Raw genomic sequence first — 22,666 nt, forward strand, 5'->3', positions numbered from 1 at the left:
TTCCCTGTTAAATCTTTAATTGTATGTCAAATATTTAATTAATTGAAAATTATCATCACAACAATATTAAATTAATAACTTTTGTAACATAATCAGCGTTTTGTTTTATTCTTTTCACACGGAAACAAGCTCTATGACTTTATAAGCTTTTGCCCAAATTTCAAAAAACACGTTACTGTCAATGTCATCTAATCAAGCTGTCAATGTCGACAATTATTGTATTTTTTGATTTTATCTTAACAATTTAATTATTTCTAATTAAATATAAGTGTTATTTTGTAATTAAAATGGAGCAAATACAAAGATTAGAACAGGAAATAGATCATTTACGTAAAACATTACAAGAGAAAGAGAACGAGTTATTTGAAATGAAAAGAAATTGGATGCCGGTATGATCAAATCTTCTAAATATTACTACTAGAAACATTAAGAAAAACCTGTTTCTTATTTATCGTTATCATATTAATATTGTTAATGCTTACCAAAAAAAATTACATTACTTAAAACTTACAACAACTTACTTTTTACTTATAGATGGAGTCAAACGATACACAACCAGAATTCACGACATTGTATTCACGGAATGAAAGTAATGTAGGAAAAGTTCAATATGGGGATAAACTTCCTAAGTGGGCTATTGAAAGGTAAGTTAGAGGTAAACTATAAAGTCAAACCTGGATAAGTGAAACCAAAACAAAAAACAATATTTAGGCAAAAAATTTTTTTATATCAAAAGGTGGCAAACGAGCGTGCGGCCACCTGAAGTCGCTGAAATAGCGAAGTGACCGTTGCCCATAGACATATGCACTTGCATATGTGTTGCCTACCTTTAATCAACGGAGGAGAGGATACACAGAAAGAAAATATCTTCCCTTTGCATGCATCCTCTCATCCAGAAAGCCCACTTCCACTTCCCATCCTTTCCTTATAAAGAAAAGGATGGAAAGAGAAAGAGGACTAAATTAGGCCTCCAGGACGCACACTCATCAGACGAAACGCGGAATTGCTTCCACTTGACGCCTGTCATCTGTGTGGTCGTGGTATTTCACCAGTCGAGCTGGGCCAATTCGTGCGAAGATGTTAAAGCGGGCTCTACGACTGTTAATTACTTAAGTTAATAGTCGTAGAGCCCGCTTTAACATCTTTAGAGATCTAAGAGTTATAAACATTCACATGGTTTATATACTTCTAAATAAACTTTTATCTATTATTCCCTATTGTTATTTTGTACACTCGAAAGCAAATGTTTCATAATCTTTGAATATCATGTTAATTTATATGAAACTAGTTATCGCCAGCTACTCCATAATACCATATTGAAAAATACTTAATAGACTATGTGTTATTCCAGACTATGTTCTACATCTGTGCCAAATATCATCAAGGACCATTGAGTCCATCCATCCATCTAAACTATCACATTTATAATATTAGTAAGATTAACAGCCTAAAAATCTAAGTATCAAGCTTTTAACTGTAAAAGTGACAATACTTTCATGTATATTTCAGATACAGTAGACAGATATTACTACCAGATATCGGAGTGGCAGGTCAGGAAAAGTTGTGTAAGGCTAAAGTACTAATTGTGGGTGCTGGTGGACTTGGCTGTCCTGCTGCTGTGTACTTAGCTGGTGCTGGAGTTGGTGAGTTAATAACTTTAATTTTTATATTGTTACTAATATTGTTTACTGGCTGTTGCCCGCCACTTTGTCTGCGAGGAATAACAAGAAAAACCTAATTAATAGCGTATGTATTCTTCCAGATTATGCCAAATTTCTTTGAGATCCAAGTAGCAGTTATGAAGACAACTTCTAACAAATATTCACCCATCCATCCGTTTAAACATTCTTCTTCTTCTTCTTTTAATTACTAGTGGACTCTATTGTTTAATTTCGATGATTTCGCCAGCACCAAGGTTGAATGTAATTGAAAACTTAAAAGAAAGATTACGTAGCAAAGAACAAAGAGGTAGACGGAGTACAGTTCTGTTGTGTCTGAAAAAGGACAACCCAATTGTTAGAAATCTAAACCTTCATATTTATAATATTAGTAAGAAGTAAGATTGATGGATGAATGGATGTTTGTTAGAAGATATCTCCGGAACGGTTGAACGGATCTTGATGAAATTTCTCACAGATGTAGAACATAGTCTGGAAGAACACATAGACTTGTTAACTTTGTTTTCAGTTACGCACATGTGATACATTTGTTCAGTTGTTTACCGTTGTTTATCCGTTCAGCCAAGACTTGTACACAGAAATTACATAGTCTTATATGTATACGTTATATATTTCAGGTGAAATAGGTATAATAGATTATGATAAAGTGGATTTAACAAACATACATAGACAAATACTGCACGCTGAATGTGATCAGAACAAAAGTAAAGCTGTAAGTGCTGCGGAGACATTGAAGAGGTGAGTAATAATAATAAAACTTTATTGCCATAAAAAACTAAACAAAATTATATAACACACTGTTATCCTAGTGCTGGAAAAAGGGGATGGCTCAGCTTTGCCAACACAGATTCCAGTGTCGAGCTGGTTTTAAGCCACCCCTTCCCAAGATGAAAAAGCTGGAATAGATAGTAGATGGTCGCTTCTTATTATTACTACTTTGTATGCTTAATGCGTTTAACATATACGAACAGAAAATTAAAAGACACACAATTTAAGAAAATGAAACTGTTAAATAAGAACAATATATCAACCAATAATGATCCTTTACTGCTTTTGTTTATATGTAGGTTGTTTTTTTCCTTTTAACAAGCACCAGCTTTCCGATGTGTGTGTGATTGTGTGTGTGTGTGACTACAGCGGTAGTAATCTAAATATTATTATATTTCATATACAAGATGTATATTTAATTGATAATAATGAGAAATGAATTTTTAAATGTTTATCTGTATGTATGTCCGCAAGTTTGCATTTTTTATAATATCAAAAGTAGGCAAACGAGCGAGCGGTCACCTGAAATCGCTGAAATAGCGAAGTGACCGTTGCCCATAGACATACGCAATTGCATATGCGTTGCCTATCTTTAATCGACGGAGGAGAGGATGCACAGAATGATAATATCTTCCCTTCTCATGCATCTTCTCATCCGGATAGTCCACTTCCCATCTTTTCCTTATAAGAAAAAGTGTGGGAAGGGAAAGAGGACTAAATTAGACCTCCGGGACGCTTGCTTCCACTTGATGCCTGTCTTCTGTGTGGTCGTGGTATTTCACTGAGTGAGCCGGGCCAATTAGTGTGAAGATGTTAAAGCGAACTCTACCACTGTTAAATATTTTGACGGGGCTTTGACTGGAATGTAGCTGATTTATGCGGCCATGTTATAGGTTATTATATTATATTAAAGTCATGGGCAAACTCTGTCTTCTTACTAATATTATAAATGCTACAGAACTGCTGTATGGATCTCACTGAAATTTGTCATAGATGTAGAACATAGTCTGGAAGAACACATAGACTACTAATTAAGTTTTTTTTTAATTCAGCGCCGACGGAGTCGCGGACGACAACTAGTATGATATTCTTTATATTTCAGTATTAATTCTAATATTAAAATTACTCCATATATGCTACAGTTAGATTCAAGTAATGCTTTGGATATCATTTCTAAATACGATGTGATATTGGATTGTACAGACAATGTACCAACAAGATATTTACTAAATGATGCTTGTGTGATGAATAAGGTAAGGAAATTTAGTTATCATCAGCTCTAAGTCCCCACTCAGAGTGTACCCTAAGTGAGAGTATGTGATAGTGAATGCTGGTCCAGTGCAAGACTTCATACATTTCACTTTCTCAGATATGTGCAGCATCACGATGTTTTCCTTCACCGTAACATACAACATTTGTATAAACACACCTTGGTTTACACTCTAATAGTGGGTTACTAAGATCAAAAATATTTTCTTTCTGTGCATTTTTTTTTATAAGGTGGCAAACGAGCGAGCGGTCACCTGGAATCGCCGTAAAGGATGTACCGAAAGAATTTATTTTCCCTTTCCATGCATCCTCTCATCCGGAAAGTCCACTTCCACTTCCCATTCTTCCCTTATAAGAAAATGGGTGGGAAGGGAAAGAGGACTAAATTAGGTCTCCGGGACGCACACTCATCAGACGAAATGCAGAATTTCACTGAGCGAGGACAATTCGTGCGAACATGTTAAAGCGGACTTTACCACTGTTAAACTCTAACTGTGGGTTTCTAATATCAAAATCTCTGTTAACATATTGTTATCTCTGTCTTGTAAAATGAATGACAGGGATGACGATATGTTTTATACAAAGATTTTTGTCTCAGAAACCAACTGTTAATCAAGTTAACTTTGAGACTAATATAGTCGTATATTATTATTTAATTGTAGTTTTTTAGTCGACTTCAAAAAGGAGGAGGTTATCGATTCGTCTGTTTGTTTATTTATTTTAATGTGTTACCTCGTAACTCTGATCCTAGTGGTCCGATGTTGAATATTTTTTTTTGATTGTAATTTCTTTAGGGTTCTGATCGAAAGGAAGAAACCCTTATAGGATCACTTTGTTGTCTGTCTGTATGTCTGTATGTTTGTCAATATATTTATTTTTATTTTTCAGTTACCTTTGATATCAGGGAGTGCATTAAAAATGGAAGGACAGTTAACTATATATGGATATAGAAGTGGAAGGAATCAAAATGAGAAGGTATTTTTTTTTAATTTTATTGCATTTATTATCTCTAGCCTGTGATTCCGTTTGCAAGGAATTAAAAACTTAATTATTAGTCTATGTTTTCTTCCAGACTATGTTCTATATTTAAGACCAATTTCATCAAGATCTATGCAGCTGTTCTAGAGATACATGATCGAGATGATGATCTTGATGAAATTTGTCATACATATAGAACATAGTCTGGAAGAACACATACACTACTTATTAAGTGTTTTTTTTTAAATTCTACACGGACAGAATCGCGAGTGATAACTAGTCTTACTAATATTATAAATGCGATTGTTTAGATGTATGTTTGTTTGAAGATATTTGCAGAAAATCTGTATGGATCTTGATGAAATTTGTCATACATATAGAACATAGTCTGGAAGAACACATACACTACTTATTAAGTTTTTTTTAAATTATCGCGGACGGAGTCGCGGGTGATAGCTAGTTTGTTATAATTTCAGGAATTATATCAGGGTGGTTGTTACCGTTGTCTGTTTCCCAACCCACCACCAGCGGAGACTGTGGGGAGTTGTTCAGCTAATGGAGTAGCCGGACCTATACCAGGGGTTATAGGTAAGTGTTCGACTAGTAGGGTAATCATCATCATCAGTTCAGTATACGTCCCCACTGAGGGGCTCAGAGTCTACCCTGAGTTAAGGGTGACTAGGCCATAGTCTAGACTAGACTATGGTCTAGTCACCTCTAGAATAGAGTGAAAATTTTACCCGACTAGAGTGAACATTTTGGCCGACTCAAGTAATAATTTGCCCGACTCAAGACATAATTTTGCCTGACTCCAGTGATCATTTTGAACTAATCAAGTGATCATTTTGCCCGACTTTTGTGATAATTTTGCCCGACTCCAGTAAACATTTTGAACTAATCCAGTGATAATTTTGCCCGACTCATGTGATAATTTTTGCCCGACTGAATATTTTTTTCATTTTTAGGTGCATTACAATCTTTGGAAGCTATAAAATTAATTGTTGGTCAAACTCGTGATAAATTATTAGTTGAAAGATTTTTAATATTTGATGGAGATGATGTGACTTTTAGAACAGGTACGTTTCTAGTTATTTTATAAACTGACGGACGGCGATTTTGCTAAATATATATCAAATGTCACAGTCATATTGTGAATTATGTTTGTAATCTATCAAGTGAACTATAAGATAGTACTAAATTATATAAAATTTTAAGTTCACAATCTGACGGCTATCAATCACCGACAGATTGTGAACTATGAAAAATTTATAATCTATCAAGTTATAAACTGGATGTTTTAAAATTTTCATTTCACAATCTGACGGTCATTATGTACCGTCAGATTGTAAACTAACATATAATAATTTAAATGCATCTTATATTCATTATTATACAAGATTTTTTTTCTTAGTAATTTATGTTTTTTTTTTGTAATTTTTCAGTAAAACTCCGCTCGCGAGATCCGAATTGTCCAATGTGTTCTGAAAATCCAAAAATAACAAATTTAATTGATTATGAAGTGTTTTGTAAATCACAAGCCAAAGAAAAGGTAAGTTAAAATATACAAAATATACCAAAAGCCTCGATAGCTCAGTGGTTAAAGCACATGACTTGTGAACTGCAGGTCCTGAGTTCGAATCCCGTCATGTAGCAATGTGTTACATATGTACATTTATCGTATGTTGTTACTGTGAAGGAAAACATCGTGATGCTGCACATATCTGAGAAAGTCAAATGTGTGAAGTCTTGCACTGGACCAGCATTCACTATCACATACTCTCACTTAGGGTAGACTACTCTCAGTGAGTACTTAATTCGCCAAAATAGCATTCGCCCATAAATCTCCTTTAAAGGCCTTTAAAATCTGTAGTTCCTCTGACATTGTGGATGTCCAGATCAAATAATTTTAGGTGATTCGATTCTACTATAAAAAAATTCCCTTACTTATCCCTTCCATCAAATGTATTTCCCCTTCTCATTCTTATAAGAAAAGGATGGGAAGGGAAAGACTACAAATACGCAATTACTAGCTTTTCATCCATAACTTCGTCCAATGTATATATATAAATAAAATTGGATTGTCATAATTTATTTTATTAAAATCTAGATGACCGCAGCTTTGCTCGGTATTTTTTTTAATTGTGTTTTTTTGGAAATTATATTTAAGTAGGAATTACTAATAAAATGATGAAATATGAATGATATTTTTCGATATTTAACAACGCCATCTGTTGTTGTGTCTTTAAAGCAATTTTGCTTACAAAAAATAGTGTTATTATTCGCCAATAGATGTCAGGAAGAGTCATATTTTTCAGCTTTGTTATTTTTCTTTAATTTATTTGAATTGTTTTGTTGATTTTCTAAAAATGATTCCTAACTAGATCTATTTATCGCCCCCGAAACCATCTATATACTAAATTTTATGAAAATCGTTGGAGCCGATTCCAAGATTCCAATTATATATATATACAAGAATTGCTCATTTAAATATATAAGACTATACTTATAAACGCGTTTTATTTATTTAGTGCTTTATGTGTTGAATTCAAAACTGCGAATGTTCTATATAGGTAAGTTAATTTTATTTATTTTGTTATTCAAATTTTTATTGTTTTTTTTAATAAAAAAAAAACGTTCGCAGTATTGAATATTCTAAAATTTAAAAGCTTTTTTCTCTGAATTCTGGGCAAAATAAAAAAAAATCTAGTAATAAATATATTCTATGTCACTCAGTGATAATGAACCTTTCTTATTGTGATAGAATTTTTGATATCAGTTTAGTAGTTTTTGAGTTTATATATAAGTACCAAATCTTTCCTCTTTATAATCTTCCTAATATAAATGTGAATGTTTAGATGTTTGTTAGAAGATATCTCCAGAACATTTGCATGGAACACGCTGTAATTTTGTCGACATATAGAACACAAGCTGACGCCCGCGACTCCGTCCATTAAAACATTAAAAACGCAATAAGTAGTCTATGTGTTCTACCAGACTATGTTCTATATGTATGACAAATTTCATCAAGATCTATGCAGCTGTTCTGGAGATATCTTCTAACAAACATACATCTAAACATTCGCATTTATAATATTAGTAAGATTTTATTCCGTGCGGACAGAATCGCGGGCGATAGCTAGTTAATTATTTTAAAACTTCTAGAAGAAACAAGAACCTTTAAAATCACAGCGTCGTCATGAAGAGAAGCAGAAACGTATGAAAGGTAGGAGTTACTACGGCTTTCGTACGACAGATGGTGATAAGAAGAAATATATACAGGATGTTTTAAAATCTGAAAGGAAAATAGGAAATCGATGTAAATCTGAATATTGTGCTAGAAGATATAGATTCTGTTCATTGTTCACGGAAGAGAAGAGAGAAGAAATATTCAATTATTTCTGGAATCAATTAGATTGGAAAGGTAAGAAGAGTTATGTTCGTTCTTTAATAGATTTAGTTCCACCGAAGAGAAGAAGGTTAACACATAAAGATGGTATATCAAGGAAGGGTGATTCGAAGTTACTACATTTGATATATAAAGATGATAGGTTGTCTGTATGTAAGGTTATGTTTTTAAACACATTAGGTATAAAGGAAGCTATGATAAGAAGTTGGTTGTCAAAGGATAAGGAGAAAATAAAAAAAGTTCCAATGAAAAGTTTGAATGTCGACAAATATATAGATAGTTTACCTAAATCACAATCTAAATGTAGATTATGTACGAATATAGAATATATTAATATTGATAATATTAAAAATATATACCAATTGTATAATTTGTATGTCAGTGATATGAAATGTAAGGGAGTGTTGCCAGCATCTAGGAAGACATTCACTAATGTTGCCAGTATGAAAAATGTCAAAATTTTCAAACCGAAAAATGATAATGATATATGCGATATGTTTAGTGAACACAATTTATTGCCAGATATAAATTTTGATAATAAAAATGTTGCCATATGTGTACCGTGTGATGTTAATTATTATTATTAATAGATGAGTATATTTATTTAATTGTTTATTCCTTTTATTATATACTATTCATCAGCTATACCCACTGAGGGTAGAGTCTACCCTAAGTGAGAGTATGTGATAGTGAATGCTGGTCCAGTGCAAGACTTCACACGTTTGACTTTCTCAGATATGTGCAGCATCACGATGTTTTCCTTCATCGTAACAACATACGATAAATTTACATATGTAACACATTGGTGCATGACGGGATTTGAACATAGGAACTGCATACAAGTCAAGTTAACCACTGAGCCACCGAGGATCTTAGTTTCTAAGGCTTTCCTAAATAAATAAAAGATTTTTAATAATTAAATTTAGATAAATTATTAACGAAAACATGATACTAAAATATTTTAATGTTATTGTCGTTATTATCAATTATTTTACAAAAAAAAAAACTTCAATAATAACAAATAAAAAAGTAGTTTTGTTTATTTTAGGATTTAGATTTACAAATTCTTCCGTCGGAAAATAGGATTACTGCATTCCAATTGAAGGAGGAACTAGGAAATAGTTCAATGAAACAGCGCCATCTTTTGATAGATGTTAGAAATGAAGCTGAGTTTAACATGTGTCGTATAGATGGCGCTGTTAATTATCCTATAGAACAATTCAGAGACGCTAAAGTCGATGAAGTATTGAAAATGATCGATGAAAATTCAAAAGGTTTGTATATTAGCTGTCGCCCGCGACTCCGGTCGCGCGGAATTAAATGAAATACAGTAGTCTATGTGTTCTTCCAGATTTTGTTATGTGTATGACAAATTTCAGCAAAAACTTTTCAGTGGTTCCGGACAGATTTATAAAATTTTTATTAATAATTTTTATTTTTTACAGTCACATTTATATGTAGACGTGGAAATGATTCTCAAATAGCAGCTAAAATTATACTTGACAAAGGAAATGAGGACCACAAAGGTAAAATAAAGGATTTAATTGGTGGTCTACATTCATGGTCTGAATATATTGACCATGACTTCCCTGTGTATTGAAAATAAAGTTTAAAAAAAATAAAAAAAATATTTATTTTTGTTTTATTACCCAAGTCCATAGATATAATTTTTTTTAATTTAGTTTTTTTTACGCAAATTAATGACAATTTGAAAAGGTCACACTTTTAGGCCGTTCGTACATGAGTCAACGTAAATCTTCGGAATTTCGCGAGTTTAGTCTCTTTATATCTGACTAGCTGTCGCCCGCGACTCCGTCCGCGTGGAATGAAAAAAAAAACTAAATTTGTTCTCGGCAATTATAATATTATTTTTCTCACCTTTTAAACCTTTCCTAGACTTCTACGAACATTTCAAGACCAAGATAAAATAAATCCGTTCAACCGTTCTCGAGTTTTAGCGAGACTAACGAACAGCAATTCATTTATATATATAGACTGGCGCTTAGGGCGCCCTAGGCAGTCGCCCCATCGCACACACTAACGCCCCTACTATTCACGCCATTGGATTGGAATGAAATTACTCAATTAATATCTATAATTAGTTTGAATTCTCGCATCTATCAACTGTCAAATTCAAAATGGCGGAAATCGAAATGGCACAAATTACCACAACTTATAGCCTATCCATGTACAAAGGTGAGTGAATGAAATATATTTGTTTTTTTTTTTTAATTTTATTTTTAAATTAATCGAATTTATAATTTCGAGAAATCATTTCTTAAATCGGTATCATCTATATCGTAATTCATAATTTCATCGTCTCCAGTACGACCTATTAATTTTTTTAATTCTTCACTGACAGTTTCTTTTTCTATAACCTTTTTAGTAGTTATTTCATCGCTTACATCCAATATTGGTGGATATTTCCCAAATTGTTTTTGCATATTTTTTATATAATTATCAAGTTCTCTTCGATTTGATAATACAACGTTGATAACTGTAAAAATAACGGTTTTAATATATAACTGTTAATATATTGAGCGTCGGTGTCTCAGGGGTCAAGCACTTGACCCGCTATGTACCAATTACGATTTCCGATTTACATATGTACATTTATCTGACGTTACGGTGAAGGAAAACATCGTGATGCTGCACATATCTGAGAAAGTCAAAGATATGTGTGAAGTCAACCCGCATTTGCCAAGCGTGGTTGACTATGGCTTAATCACCCTTAACTTAGGGTAGGCTCCGAACCCCTCAGTGGGGACGTATAGTGAGCTGATGATGAAAGAAAATAACGAATAAAAAACATATTATAGTGGTTTGTTTTTAAACGAATGTAAAACAAACGTATACAAACATATATGTTTGTATTATATAATTAGAACACTAACTGTAGGTTTCTGATAACAAAATCCCCGTTTAAAACATATTTATCTCTGTTTTGTCAAAGGTAATGACAAGGATGACGATATGTTTCATAGGGTTTTTTATAGATACGTGTAGTTAAATCTTACTAATATTATAAATGCGATTGTTTAGATGTATGTTTGTTAGAAGATATCTCCAGAACAGCTGCATGGATTGCGTTGAAATTTGTCATACATATAGAACATAGTCTGGAAGAACACATAGACTACTCTTTAAGTTTTAGCACCTTGCTGATGACGCCACGGGCTAAAGCTAGTGAACAATAAATTACATTGTCAGCCAGTGACATGTGTTGCCCGTGACTCCATTCGCGTTGAATTAAAAACTTAATAAGCCTGTGTTCTTCCAGACTATGTTCTACATCTATGTCAAATTTCAACGACAGATGCAGCCATACCGGAGATACTTTCATCCATCCATCGAAACATTCGCATTTATAATATTAGTAAGATTTTATACGTATATATATAAACCTTACTTCATAACTGTTCTCCCATTAGGGTAGAAATACATAAAATTGTACTTACGTATGATAAAAATCAACGATAAAACTGTCTTCATTGTGAAGGAATCAAATAAAGATTGAAATGACGATTCAATTGATGGCTTTTTAATTCAATCTTTACCAAAATTAACTTATAATCGTAGTTATTTCATGCTTAATTTTCTCGTAAGATAATTTTACTGCATTCCAATATAAACTATGTCTTTTTAATTTAGGTTATATAGCTGTCATCCGCGACTCCGTTCGCGCCATATTAAAAAAAAACAAAATGAGTAGTCTATGTGATCTTCCAGACTATGTTCAAATTTCATCGAGATTAAGCAGTTCTGGAGATACCTTCAAACAGACATCCATCTAAACATTTGCATTTATAATATTAGTATGATTAGTATTGATGTAGGAGAGTAGGCAGCGATGGTATGTGAGGATTTAACAGTGGTAAATATTATCTAATTTTTCTAGTAATAAATATAAAATCGGAAACAGTTAAGGACTTTTTTCTGGTCTGTCTATACTATTTATTGTGTTTAAATCTTTATTCAACCCGACGACTTAGTCATGTCTATTTACGTGATTGAGGATTTTGTTGCCCTGCCTTAGCAATTGCCTACCAATAACCAAATAATATTGACCTTTAGATAAACAAATGTACTTGAAAATCGACCTTATTACGTCGCAATAAGAATCATTTATTGTTTACAAGAATGTAAAAGTAATTTTGTGGTGATCCCAAGCCCTTTTTCTAAGGTATCTCTGATTGGCTAATAAGAAATTTTGCGCGCGCAACTTAAACGGCGAATTTTCGTATTTAAATAAATTTTGGAATACATTGCTGTTTTAGCTTGCTTGGTATGTTTTTGGGGTGGAAGAAAAGTAGTAATGTATGGTTAATTTTATACATTGACGTTTTCGTTTGAATTTTGGAATGTAGTAGGGTTGACGATATCCCGATTTTCTTTTCAGTCAGTTACGGGATTTCTTTTGCAACACTTCATTTTGTTAGACAAAAAAAAGATTTGAAATAAATTTAATTACAACCAGTATTGAAAAATGTTTAAAATATCGTTAAGATTTTGCGATGATTAGAAATGTTTTTAAATAACGTCGATTTTGTATTAAATTTCAACAGTGTTATAAAAATAATTCCTATTTTAAAACTGATTTATTCTTTCCAAAAAAAAAAAACTTTTTTTTAAAAAACAAACTAAAAACCAGTGCCTTTTTTAAATAAAAAAAAACTGTCAAATGTGCACAGGGTCGTAATCAAAAATCTTTAAACATTATTTAAAATACAGGGTCGCATTTAAAACCGTTAAATTAAAAAGAAAAAAACAAAATGGCGAATGTAGGTAAGGTGTTAGCTACAATAAAAGCCGTTATAACAAGATTGGTGTTCGCTTGTCACGGCATAATAGCAATATGGCAAGTGACTGTTTTTAAAAATAGTATAGAATATTGGTATTTAGCTTCTCCAATTTTATTACTAATCTTCGAAGGCGTATTTACTTTAACAATCAAGGATAATCAAGAATGGAAATGGTAAGTTTTTGATATAGAAACATATTTTTAAATTAATTTTAATAATAAGTAAGATAGTAATAATAATAAGACGCAATTCTTCGTGCTTTAAAAAAAATAGTCGACATAGATAAATTATTAAAGGAGTATAATTTTAAAGATTCTTTATAAATTAACAAGGAGCTTTTAAATTTACACCCTTCGGTTCATGAGAGACAGATTAATGTTTGTTTGAAGATATCTCCGGAACGGCTGAACGAATTTTGATGAAATTTGGCATACATATAGAACATAGTCTAGAAGAATACATAGGGTACTTATTAAGTTTTAATTCCACGCGGATGGAGTCTCAGGCGGCAGCTTCTGAATCTATATTTTTCACAATCATTCTTGCGCCTTTTTTTGTTTATTTGATAGTACCATTTAAATACATTTGTTCTATATTTGACCTTTTTATATTGTCACCCCGTTAGCCTGACATTTGAGGGCTTTATGAATGACCAGCGAAGGGGAAAGATTATGAACTTAGCGTTAAATAACAAACGGATGTAATAATAATTGTTATATTAAATGATTAATAAAAACACGAGGATTTGTCAATGTATTTGACAATTTAATTATCAAGTAACAAAGTCTTGATTGTCAAACGAATGTGATTCGCCAATGCCCAATACTACTAGCATTTGGCAGAGATTCTGTCTGTTTAAAATAAAGAAAATAGTAGGCTGTGTTCTTTCAGATATATTCTATTTCTATGACAAATATCAGTAAGATCTGCTCAGTATTTCTGGAGATATCTTGTAACAAACATCAAAACTTTTGCATTTATAATATTAGTAAGTTCAAGATGTAAATTCCATTCTTAATGGAACAATATTACCATCTTCTTAACATAAATGCAAAAGTTTGGATGTATGGATGGATGTTTGTTATAAGGTATCTCCAGAACGGCTCAACGGAGCTCGCTACTAACAAGGTTTTTTCCTAATACCGTGGATAGAGTTGCGGGCGACAGCTAATTATGTCAGTTTTTTTTCGAAAAAATTAAAATCATAGGTTTCATCGTAAAATACGTCGTATCCATTGTTTTTAGTTTTTATTTGGAACATATTAAACGCGGTATAATTATGCAATTTGCTAAAACTGTCCGCGATGACAGCGCCATCTTTTATAACAGGAACAGGATGTCATTAGTGGGTATACCGAGTCAACATTTCTCAGCCGCACCTTGTTTGGAAAGCTTTGTTAAGATATCAAATATTCTCATAAAGACTAATCGTTCGAGAATTCCTCCTCTTGGTATTAAAAAAAAACAGTATTCCATGCCTTATGCTTAGTCCAGGCTAATCTATATCTGTTCCAAATTTTATCTACATCTGTACAACAGTTCTGGAGTTACGAGGTAACATCAAGACATCCAAAATTTACTGACTTCGCCACTGTATGTGTGTTTTAAGTATATAAATTACGTTGTGACGTCAGAGCCGGACGAGTGAGGTGTCTTTTTATTTTTATGAATAAATTAGTTTTTTTTCACCAGTTTTATTTTACAGGTTCTGTCCATCCGTTTTTATCTATTTGGGTCTGGTAGTACCAGCGATATGGCTACTAGAACTCCACAAAGTAGACTTAAGGCTGCAGAAGAAAGCTAACCTTACCTTTATAGAGGTAAGGTTCAATTTCTTAAATCACTTCTTGTTTTGAGACGATAGCTGGTTCAAGGTCACTTTTATTATACGTTTAGTTACATGAAAGAGATAGACATATGTCTACAATTCCTTCGCCTACAGGGCTGATTTTAGCATTTCCGGCGCCCTAGGCGAGATTTTTAGGCTCTTTTTTGGTGTTGAGGGAAATCTTACAAAGATAGGATAGCTCAGGGGGAGACCAGTCGCTTCTTTATATCTTAATCTGGCGCCCTGGGCGGGCTCCACCTGGCCCTACCCTAACGCTGTTCCTGTTCCCCTGACAAAAAGTTTTTAATTATAATTTCCTTGTCTGTAGACTGGTATTCCATTACCTGGGGCTACCAAGATCCCTACGGATATGTGGGTAACTCTAATCGAGCAGTTTTTGATGCTTACTTTGATCGTGGGTCGCTGGCTGCTACCCAAAGGCGACTTAACAAGGGATCAGCTCAGTCAATTGTTACTTGTTTATATTGGTAAGTGAGGCAATTGATAATAGCCTTTTAATATCTATACTAATAAAATAAAAAATAAACATACACTTGTGTATAGCACTTAATCTTAGCAATCACAACATATTTTTAAATAATTATTTTTGTTATAAAACGCTCTATACTTACGACACGCTATAGGCTATATATTTTCACGCTATTAAACTTAGGGAGTGAGTAAGTTGAACAAAACTATTATGCGAGAAAGGGACAAAAATTTCTAGCCAATAGCAGCAAAGAACCGTGATTCTTAGCCAATGGCGAACGCCTTTATTTGAGCATTTAAATTTTGACATTTGCAATTATAAGTTTTACGTAATAATGAATGGCATATATTGTCATCCCTTTCAGTATCTTTGAAAAGAAAAGAGACAGCAATATTTTATACAGATTATAAATAAATATTTCTTATCACAGGCACAGCTGCGGATATAATTGAATTTTTCGATTCCTTCAAAGACGAGAAAGTTGCCACCGAGAAGGTCCTAGTCCTGCTCACACTGGCCATCTGGTCGTGGTCTCTGGTCCAGTTCACCGTTGTCCTGACCGCGACTAAATCGAGGAAGACCAGGGGCACTGCACATAGGTCTGACATGTACGTATAATATAAAGCACGCCTGCTTTCATGAACACCTCGTTTACTTATTACATTTAGACATTATTAGTTACAATCCTTTGACGTAAGCGCACTTTCGTTACAAAGTCAAGTGTCAGATGTAGTGAGGGGACATAAACGTCGACATTTTAGTGTTGCGCCTATAGTGTCGGATTTTCTTTCTAACATAGTCTTTTTTTGCGACTTTAAGATGTCGAATAGGTTGGTTAGGTTAGGGTTGTATTTTTAACTATTGTTTTATAAATCCAAGCTACAGCTAAGTTGGAATGTAAATAAATAAATTTTTAACCGACTTCAAAAAGCAGAAGTTTCTAATTCGTCTATTTGTTTTTTTTTTGTTACTTCGTAATTCTGCTCCTGGTTGTCTGATTTTTCATATTTTTTTTAAATTGTGTGTATTTTGGTTTTCTTTTTTTTAAATTAAAAAGTATGCAGTACCGTATCAAAAATAGGTTAAAAATAAGACAATTAAACTTTTTTTATGGCTCTTAAATTTTCAAAGAATAACATTTTACAATATAACCTTCGTAATGGTATAAAAGTTTTCTTATTATTAAGATATTTTTATTCATAATTTCATTTTTAAAGAAGTTTTCGGGATTTTTTTAATTAAAAATGTACAAAAATCACTTTTACAAAAAAAATTAGTTACTACACTTTACATTTGTTCCGTTCACGCCGTGCTTTTCACTGCGCTGTCCTTTGCTTGCTTATAAATGTTTAAATAAAATCACTTTTTATATCATAAGGTAACAAACGAGCGAACATGAATTCGCTGAAATAGCGAAGTGACCGTTTCCCATAGACATACGCAATTGCATATGCGTTGCCTACCTTTAATCGACAGAGGAGAGGATGCACAGAAAGATAATATCTTCCCTTTCAAGTCCACTTCCACTTTCCATCCTTTCCTTATAAGAAAAAGGCTGGGAAGGGAAAGAGGACTAAATTAGGTCTCCGACACGCACACTCATCAGACTGTAGTTGGAATTAATTCGCACTTGAGGCGTGTCTTCTGTGTGGTCGTGGTATTTCACTGAGCGAGGACAATTCCTGTGAACATGTTAAAGCGGGCTCTACCACTGTTAAAAATATATGTTTTTACGTGAAATTGAATCAAATTGTTACAATTTATTTTATTTCCTGCAGGAATTCAAGCCGTGCGTGTTGTTGTTCGATAGAAGTTTGCGCTATTATTATGAATATCGCGTTACAAGACGCGCCATTTCTTGCTTTTCGGTTATTAATTATTGCTCATTATAAGATTATAAATTATATGAATATATTCTTCACCTGCAAGAATACTTTGGTAAGTTATTCTGGATCAAATATTTGCTATTTTTTTATGACAGGAGCTAAAAAGTGACTATTGAATTTCTTTTCTGATTTTTTTAAATGTTTTGTTTTTTTTTTATTTACTCTTTTAATTAACTCTTTGTATTCTAAATTAGTTTTAAATTGTTTAAATTACTTTATACAGGTTATTTTACTACAAATTTATAGACTGTACGTCTTACATTTGGAGACAGTTGAAGAGGGAACGGGCTCCGTGTACAGAAAGAGACGGAAACATAAAACTGAAAGGAAAGAGCAGAACAAAAAACGGACGTGAGTAACATTTTTAAATTGTTTTTTTTTAACAGATAATTAAAAATATTAAAATCTGTACTGATTTATAGAATAAATTTAAGACGTTTTAACCTTTAACTTATTCTGAATTTCTAGACATAGCAAGCCTAGGAAACATAAGAAGAGACATGAGATAGGAGAAACTTCTGTCTCCGTTATCAGTGATCCAAGAAGACAAGAGAGAGTTGAAGGAGGAAGAATTAGGTAAGACTTTATTACCTACTAGCTGTCGCCCGTGACTTCATCCTTCATTCATCCTTCATCGAAATGTCATTTTGTACAGTAAATTATCAAGGAAATCTTATCCCAACAAAAGGGTTCTCTGGCTCCCTTTTAGGGTTCCTCATAGGAGAAAAACGGAACTCTTATAGGATTACTTTGTGGTCCGTCTGTCAAGACTCTCTTTCTCAAAAACGCGTGAAGTTATCAAGCTGGAATTTATTATATCTGTCCATTATAAATCTATGTTTATGACCTAATTTGTTAATATTTGTTTTTTTTTCATTTTGCCCGTCTCCATATAGTCGTGGCGTGTTATTAAATAGCCTAACCTTCTTGAATAATTTGTCTTTTAAATGCAAAAAGAGTAAATCTGCTGCTTGGTATTATGTTCGTAATGACTTTTCTATAGCTTAGTTTTTTTTTAATTTCTCGGAAATTTGTTTTTTGTCACAAAAATAAAAATTACTGAGGTTTTATTATTGTATCAAAATATGTATCTGGCTGTAAGTCATGAATGCGTATGTATTAAAAAAAAAACAAAACTGTCATATCAATATTGTCTATTAAATATTTTTTTCTGTTTGGAACTCAACACGCGAAACTTCCGTGTCTTTATTTGACATTTAACAGATTTTAACCAAAAAGCAACGTGTAGTTTTGGGGGAGTATTTTATTTACAAATCTGTGTATAGCTGACTGTGGAGGGTTGTCACCTTGGAACGTAACAAATGAAACTACACTAGTGATGTGACAATATTCAAAAATATTTATCGCTACTTTTTTTTATCTTATATATAAAATTCTCGTGTCACAATTTTCGTTCCCATACTCCTTCGAAACGGTTTGACCGATTCTCATGAAATTTTGTGAGCATATTGAATAGCTCTGAGAATCGGCCCACACCTATTTTTAATCCCGCGCGGACGAAGTCGCGGGCGACAGCTAGTCTTATATATAAAATTCACGTGTGACAATTTTCGTTTCCATACTCCTCAGAAACGGCTTGACTGATTCTCATGAAATTTTGTGAGCATATTGAGTAGGTCTGAGAATCGGCCAACACTTATTTTTAATCCCCCGCGGATGGAGTCGCGGGCGACAGTTAGTATATTATATAATTGTGATTTCAATGTATAAAACTGGTATCACTGCATCAATTGGTTTATAAAAATACTGGACAAGTAAAAGAGGAAAAGTAATTTCATTCTCCACAACTATTGTTATCTCTCTCTATCTATGTTATTCTCTCCTGTCCCACTGGGTTGCCTGAAAGAGATCGCTTGTAGTGATAAGGCCGCTCTTGCTTTGTAAATTAGTTAATTGTCATGTTTTTATTATCTATTATGATAGCATTAAGAGTTAATAAATAAAATAAACAATACTTATTGTCGTGAAATCTTACTAATATTATAAATGCGAATGTTTGGATAAATGTTTGTTAGAACGTATCTCCAGAACGGCAGCGTTGATCTCGCTGAAATTGGCCATAGATGTAGAACATAGTCTGGAAGAACATATAGACAACTATTTAATGTAGTGTAACTTAATAAAAATGGCGATTGAATTGCGAATACATTAAATGGGCAAAGGGCAGACATATTGATTTTTTATCGATAAAATTTGTCTCATCACTAGTATAAAAGGTGTGGCCTCGGTCGTCGAGGGCCACAATCGGCGGGATGACCTGTCTGTTTGTATAACCTGCGTATGTATATCTATTGAGGGGATTTAATGGTTCCAACGAACTTGAGCCATAGAATAAGCAATATCAGTTGAAAACTAGCTGTCGCCCGCAACTCCGACCGCGCGGAATAAAAAAATAAGTAGTCTATGTGTTCTTCCAGACTGTGTTCTATATGTATGACATATTTAATCGAGATCCATACAGTCGTTATGGAGATTTTTTTTATATTATAAGGTAGCAATCGAGCTAGCGGCCACCTGAAATCGCTGAAATAGCGAAGCGACCGTTGCCCATAGACATACGCAATCGCATATGCGTTGTCTACCTTTAATCGACAGAGGAGAGAATGCACAGAAAGAAAATATTTTCCCTTTCCATGCATCCTCTCATCCGGAAAGTCCACTTCCACTTCCCATCCTTTCCTTATAAGAAAAAGGGTGGGAAGGGAAAGAGGAGTACATTAGGCCTCCGGGACGCACACTCATCAGACGAAACGCGGAATTGCTTCCACTTCACGCCTGTCTTCTGTGTGGAGATATCTTTAAACAAACATCTAAACATTCGCATTTATAATATTAGTATGAGGTTATATAACAATAGAGAATAGAATGTTGTATTATCTATTTATTTAGATTTTCTGTCCCTTTCTATACTTTTAAATTTTACTAGCTGTTGCCGGCGACTCCGTGCTATGTGTTCTTCCAGACTATATTCTATATGTATGTCAAATTACATCCATACAACTAAACATTCGCATTTATAATATTAGTAAGATTTGAGTATTTCGAAAACAGATCGAACTTGTGATCGTATTTGAAAAATTATTATTGCATTTTAAATACCAATAAATAGAGGTTATAAGTTTAACATCACGCCAGTAACTTCAGGAGCTGAGTAGAAAGAGAAATAGTACAAAGAAACATCTCTTGTATTATAATAGATATATAGAACATATCGTATATCGTGTAACATTACAGGGCAATAATTCTGACGAATACAGATGAAATTAAAGAATTGGAATTGACGAAACTCTTCAAAGATCAAGTTGGGATAGATAATGAGAAGAAGAAAGGGTAAGATTGAATTTTCATTAATTTCTTCTGTGAAATTCTAGAGATTTTTTTTTTAAATATGTCAATATAACCTATTAGCTGTCACCAGCGACTCCGACCGCTCAGAATTAAAAAAAAAACTTAATTAGTAGTCTATGTGTTCTTCCAGACTATGTTCTATATGTATGAAAAATTTTATCAAGATCCATGCAGCCGTTTTGGAGGTATATTCTAACAAATATCCAAACATTCACATTTATAATATTACTAGCTGTAGCCCGCGACTCCGTCTGCGCGAAATTAAAAAAAACTTAAGTAGTCTACGTGTTCTTCCAGACTATGTTCTATATGTATGACAAATTTCATCAAGATCTGTTCAGGTGTTCTAGACATATCTTCTAACATACATCGATCTAAGCATTCGCATTTATGATATTAGTAAAATTTGGAAACCCAATTGGCTGACATTTATAGAAAAATTTAATACTATAATAAAGATTTCTTTCTTACCAGAGTTTCTTGCTTATACGTTATTCCAGGATATATTAACCTTGATAATATAATTGTTATCGTTTTTTTAATATTACTCAGCAAAAAGAAAAAACAAAAGGCAAATTCCTCCGAAGAATCTTTAAACAATATTCAACATACAACTGACGATTCTGGCATTTGACATCATCGGATAAGGCGGGAAAGTCCGCACAAGCACAGAGAGAAAAAAGAAGAAAGACGCAAAGAGAAAAAGAGTAAGAAGAAGCAGGTGAGTAGTGACAGTGACAGTGACAGTTCCACTTGAACATTGAAGGAAAAGTTTGGTTATTTGTCTATGGTTACGGTGTTGCCATTGAAATAATGCCGTTTTTGCGAAAATCGTCGGGAGGAGATGAATAAAGGATTTTTTTATAGATTATGCTTTTAGTAGTTAAGCTTTGTGATAGAAAATTTGTAGGAATATTACTATTGTATTATTTGTAATGGGCTTATAAATGAAAAAAAAAACTTTTCAACTTTATAATATTGATTTATTATAAAAATGTTTTTTTAATTGAAAAGTTTGTAACGTCACCTTAGTAAAGTAAGCCTTTGGTAATTAAGGTAAGATATTGAACAGTTTGTAGCTGTTATATATCTTACTGCTTATCTTATCTTGCTAATATTATAAATGCAAATGTTAAGATGGATGGATGAATAGATGGAAGGATGTTTGTTAGAAGGTATCTTCAGAACAGCTGTATGGATCTCGCTGGAATTTGGCATAGATGTAGAAGGTAGTCTGGAAGAACACATAGGTTACTAACTATGTTTTTTTAATTCCGCGCGGACTAATTCGCGGGCGACAGCTAATATTATAAATAGTTATAATCGTGTGCCTTTAAAATGCCTTATGTAGAAACTGTAAGCAAAGTACTGTTAAAATATTTTATACTTTCTTACGACGTATCGTAATTTATGTATAAATTAAAATGTAGAAATATACTAAGTACCTATGATTAATTTAAAAATATTTACTACGATTTTTACGGTAAATAAAAACTCGTTAATTCAAATTGGAGTCTATCAAATGTTAAATACCATAGACAATTTTTCTACATACACGTTTATTATAATAAGTATGGTTTGGTTTTAAATATATTTATTTATTTATCTGTAAGACGTATAAAGGATGTCCCAAAAGATTACGTACATAGGAATGTGGATGATAGGGGTGGTCACAAGGGTCACCAGAAAAATTAAATAAAAATTCCCCTCTACCCAGAGGGGATGTTTGAGGGCAATTTTGTAACCGATGACCTGCAGATATTGCTATATTTAAAAAAAAGCTATTATGTTATCGTCAATAACCCTTTATCAATATGAAATAAAAAAAAAACAACACAATTAACAAAGATTTTAAAGAAAATTAAAATTGCCCCAGAAGGTGTAAAATTTTTAAGTTTTTAAAAAATGCCGTTTATTTTTTTTAATACCCAGAGCAGACTTTTTATTTTATTTTTCTAGTGACCCTTGTGACGACCCCTATCATCCCCCTTCCTATGTACGTAACCTTTTGGGACACCCTATATATTTGTGAGATGCACAAATATTTAGTTAATGTTATCAAATATTTCGTAGATTTTTAATAAAATGTTCATGAATTATATTATCATTTGTGTTTTCAGTTCCAATAAAAAATACATCAAACTTTTATAGAAATGTCGAAATATTATTTTTTCAGTAAAAAATACGTTTT

The 22,666-nt window shown here is 32.8% G+C and overlaps 2 protein-coding genes across 4 annotated transcripts; both read left to right on the forward strand.

Annotated features, from left to right (window-relative positions):
* Positions 1-202: 202 nt before the first annotated feature.
* Positions 203-9,702, forward strand: Uba4 (Ubiquitin-like activating enzyme 4). Of its 3 annotated transcripts, none has more exons than XM_013308064.1 (11): positions 203-389; positions 535-644; positions 1,510-1,643; positions 2,297-2,417; positions 3,550-3,700; positions 4,605-4,691; positions 5,171-5,282; positions 5,660-5,770; positions 6,137-6,243; positions 9,149-9,374; positions 9,546-9,702. In XM_013308064.1, the coding sequence occupies exons 1-11, from the start codon at positions 288-290 to the stop codon at positions 9,698-9,700; spliced, it is 1,416 nt and encodes a 471-aa protein (XP_013163518.1). In that variant the 5' UTR covers positions 203-287; the 3' UTR covers positions 9,701-9,702. The 3 variants fall into 3 exon arrangements, with proteins under 3 accessions (XP_013163518.1, XP_013163519.1, XP_013163520.1); XM_013308065.1 differs by lacking the exon at positions 9,546-9,702 and adding an exon at positions 7,857-8,115 and having other exon boundaries at positions 9,149-9,265; XM_013308066.1 differs by lacking the exons at positions 9,149-9,374; positions 9,546-9,702 and adding exons at positions 7,857-8,115; positions 8,483-8,550.
* A 3,141-nt stretch (positions 9,703-12,843) lies between these two features.
* On the forward strand, positions 12,844-21,419 carry LOC106114621 (transmembrane protein 26). Its single transcript, XM_013307892.1, has 9 exons — positions 12,844-13,075; positions 14,608-14,722; positions 15,059-15,218; positions 15,651-15,828; positions 16,999-17,158; positions 17,330-17,457; positions 17,575-17,682; positions 20,362-20,457; positions 21,028-21,419. Exons 1-9 carry the CDS (start codon positions 12,873-12,875, stop codon positions 21,107-21,109), a joined length of 1,230 nt encoding a protein of 409 aa, XP_013163346.1. The 5' UTR covers positions 12,844-12,872; the 3' UTR covers positions 21,110-21,419.
* Positions 21,420-22,666: the final 1,247 nt, after the last annotated feature.

Source organism: Papilio xuthus, unplaced genomic scaffold (assembly GCF_000836235.2).
Source record: "Papilio xuthus unplaced genomic scaffold, Pxut_1.1 DF828037.1, whole genome shotgun sequence".
Taxonomy (NCBI): domain Eukaryota; kingdom Metazoa; phylum Arthropoda; class Insecta; order Lepidoptera; family Papilionidae; genus Papilio; species Papilio xuthus.

What these genes read in the sequence shown, in the direction of transcription:
- Uba4 (XM_013308064.1), top strand. Translation starts at nt 288, where the DNA reads ATGGAGCAAATACAAAGATTAGAACAGGAAATAGATCATTTACGTAAA. An exon ending in TGAAAAGAAATTGGATGCCG is followed by an intron (nt 390 to 534) that starts GTATGATCAAAT and finishes TTTTACTTATAG; the next exon opens with ATGGAGTCAAACGATACACA. An exon ending in ACCTATACCAGGGGTTATAG is followed by an intron (nt 5,283 to 5,659) that starts GTAAGTGTTCGA and finishes TTTCATTTTTAG; the next exon opens with GTGCATTACAATCTTTGGAA.
- LOC106114621 (XM_013307892.1), top strand. Translation starts at nt 12,873, where the DNA reads ATGGCGAATGTAGGTAAGGTGTTAGCTACAATAAAAGCCGTTATAACA. An exon ending in GATAATCAAGAATGGAAATG is followed by an intron (nt 13,076 to 14,607) that starts GTAAGTTTTTGA and finishes TTTATTTTACAG; the next exon opens with GTTCTGTCCATCCGTTTTTA. An exon ending in ATTGTTACTTGTTTATATTG is followed by an intron (nt 15,219 to 15,650) that starts GTAAGTGAGGCA and finishes TTCTTATCACAG; the next exon opens with GCACAGCTGCGGATATAATT.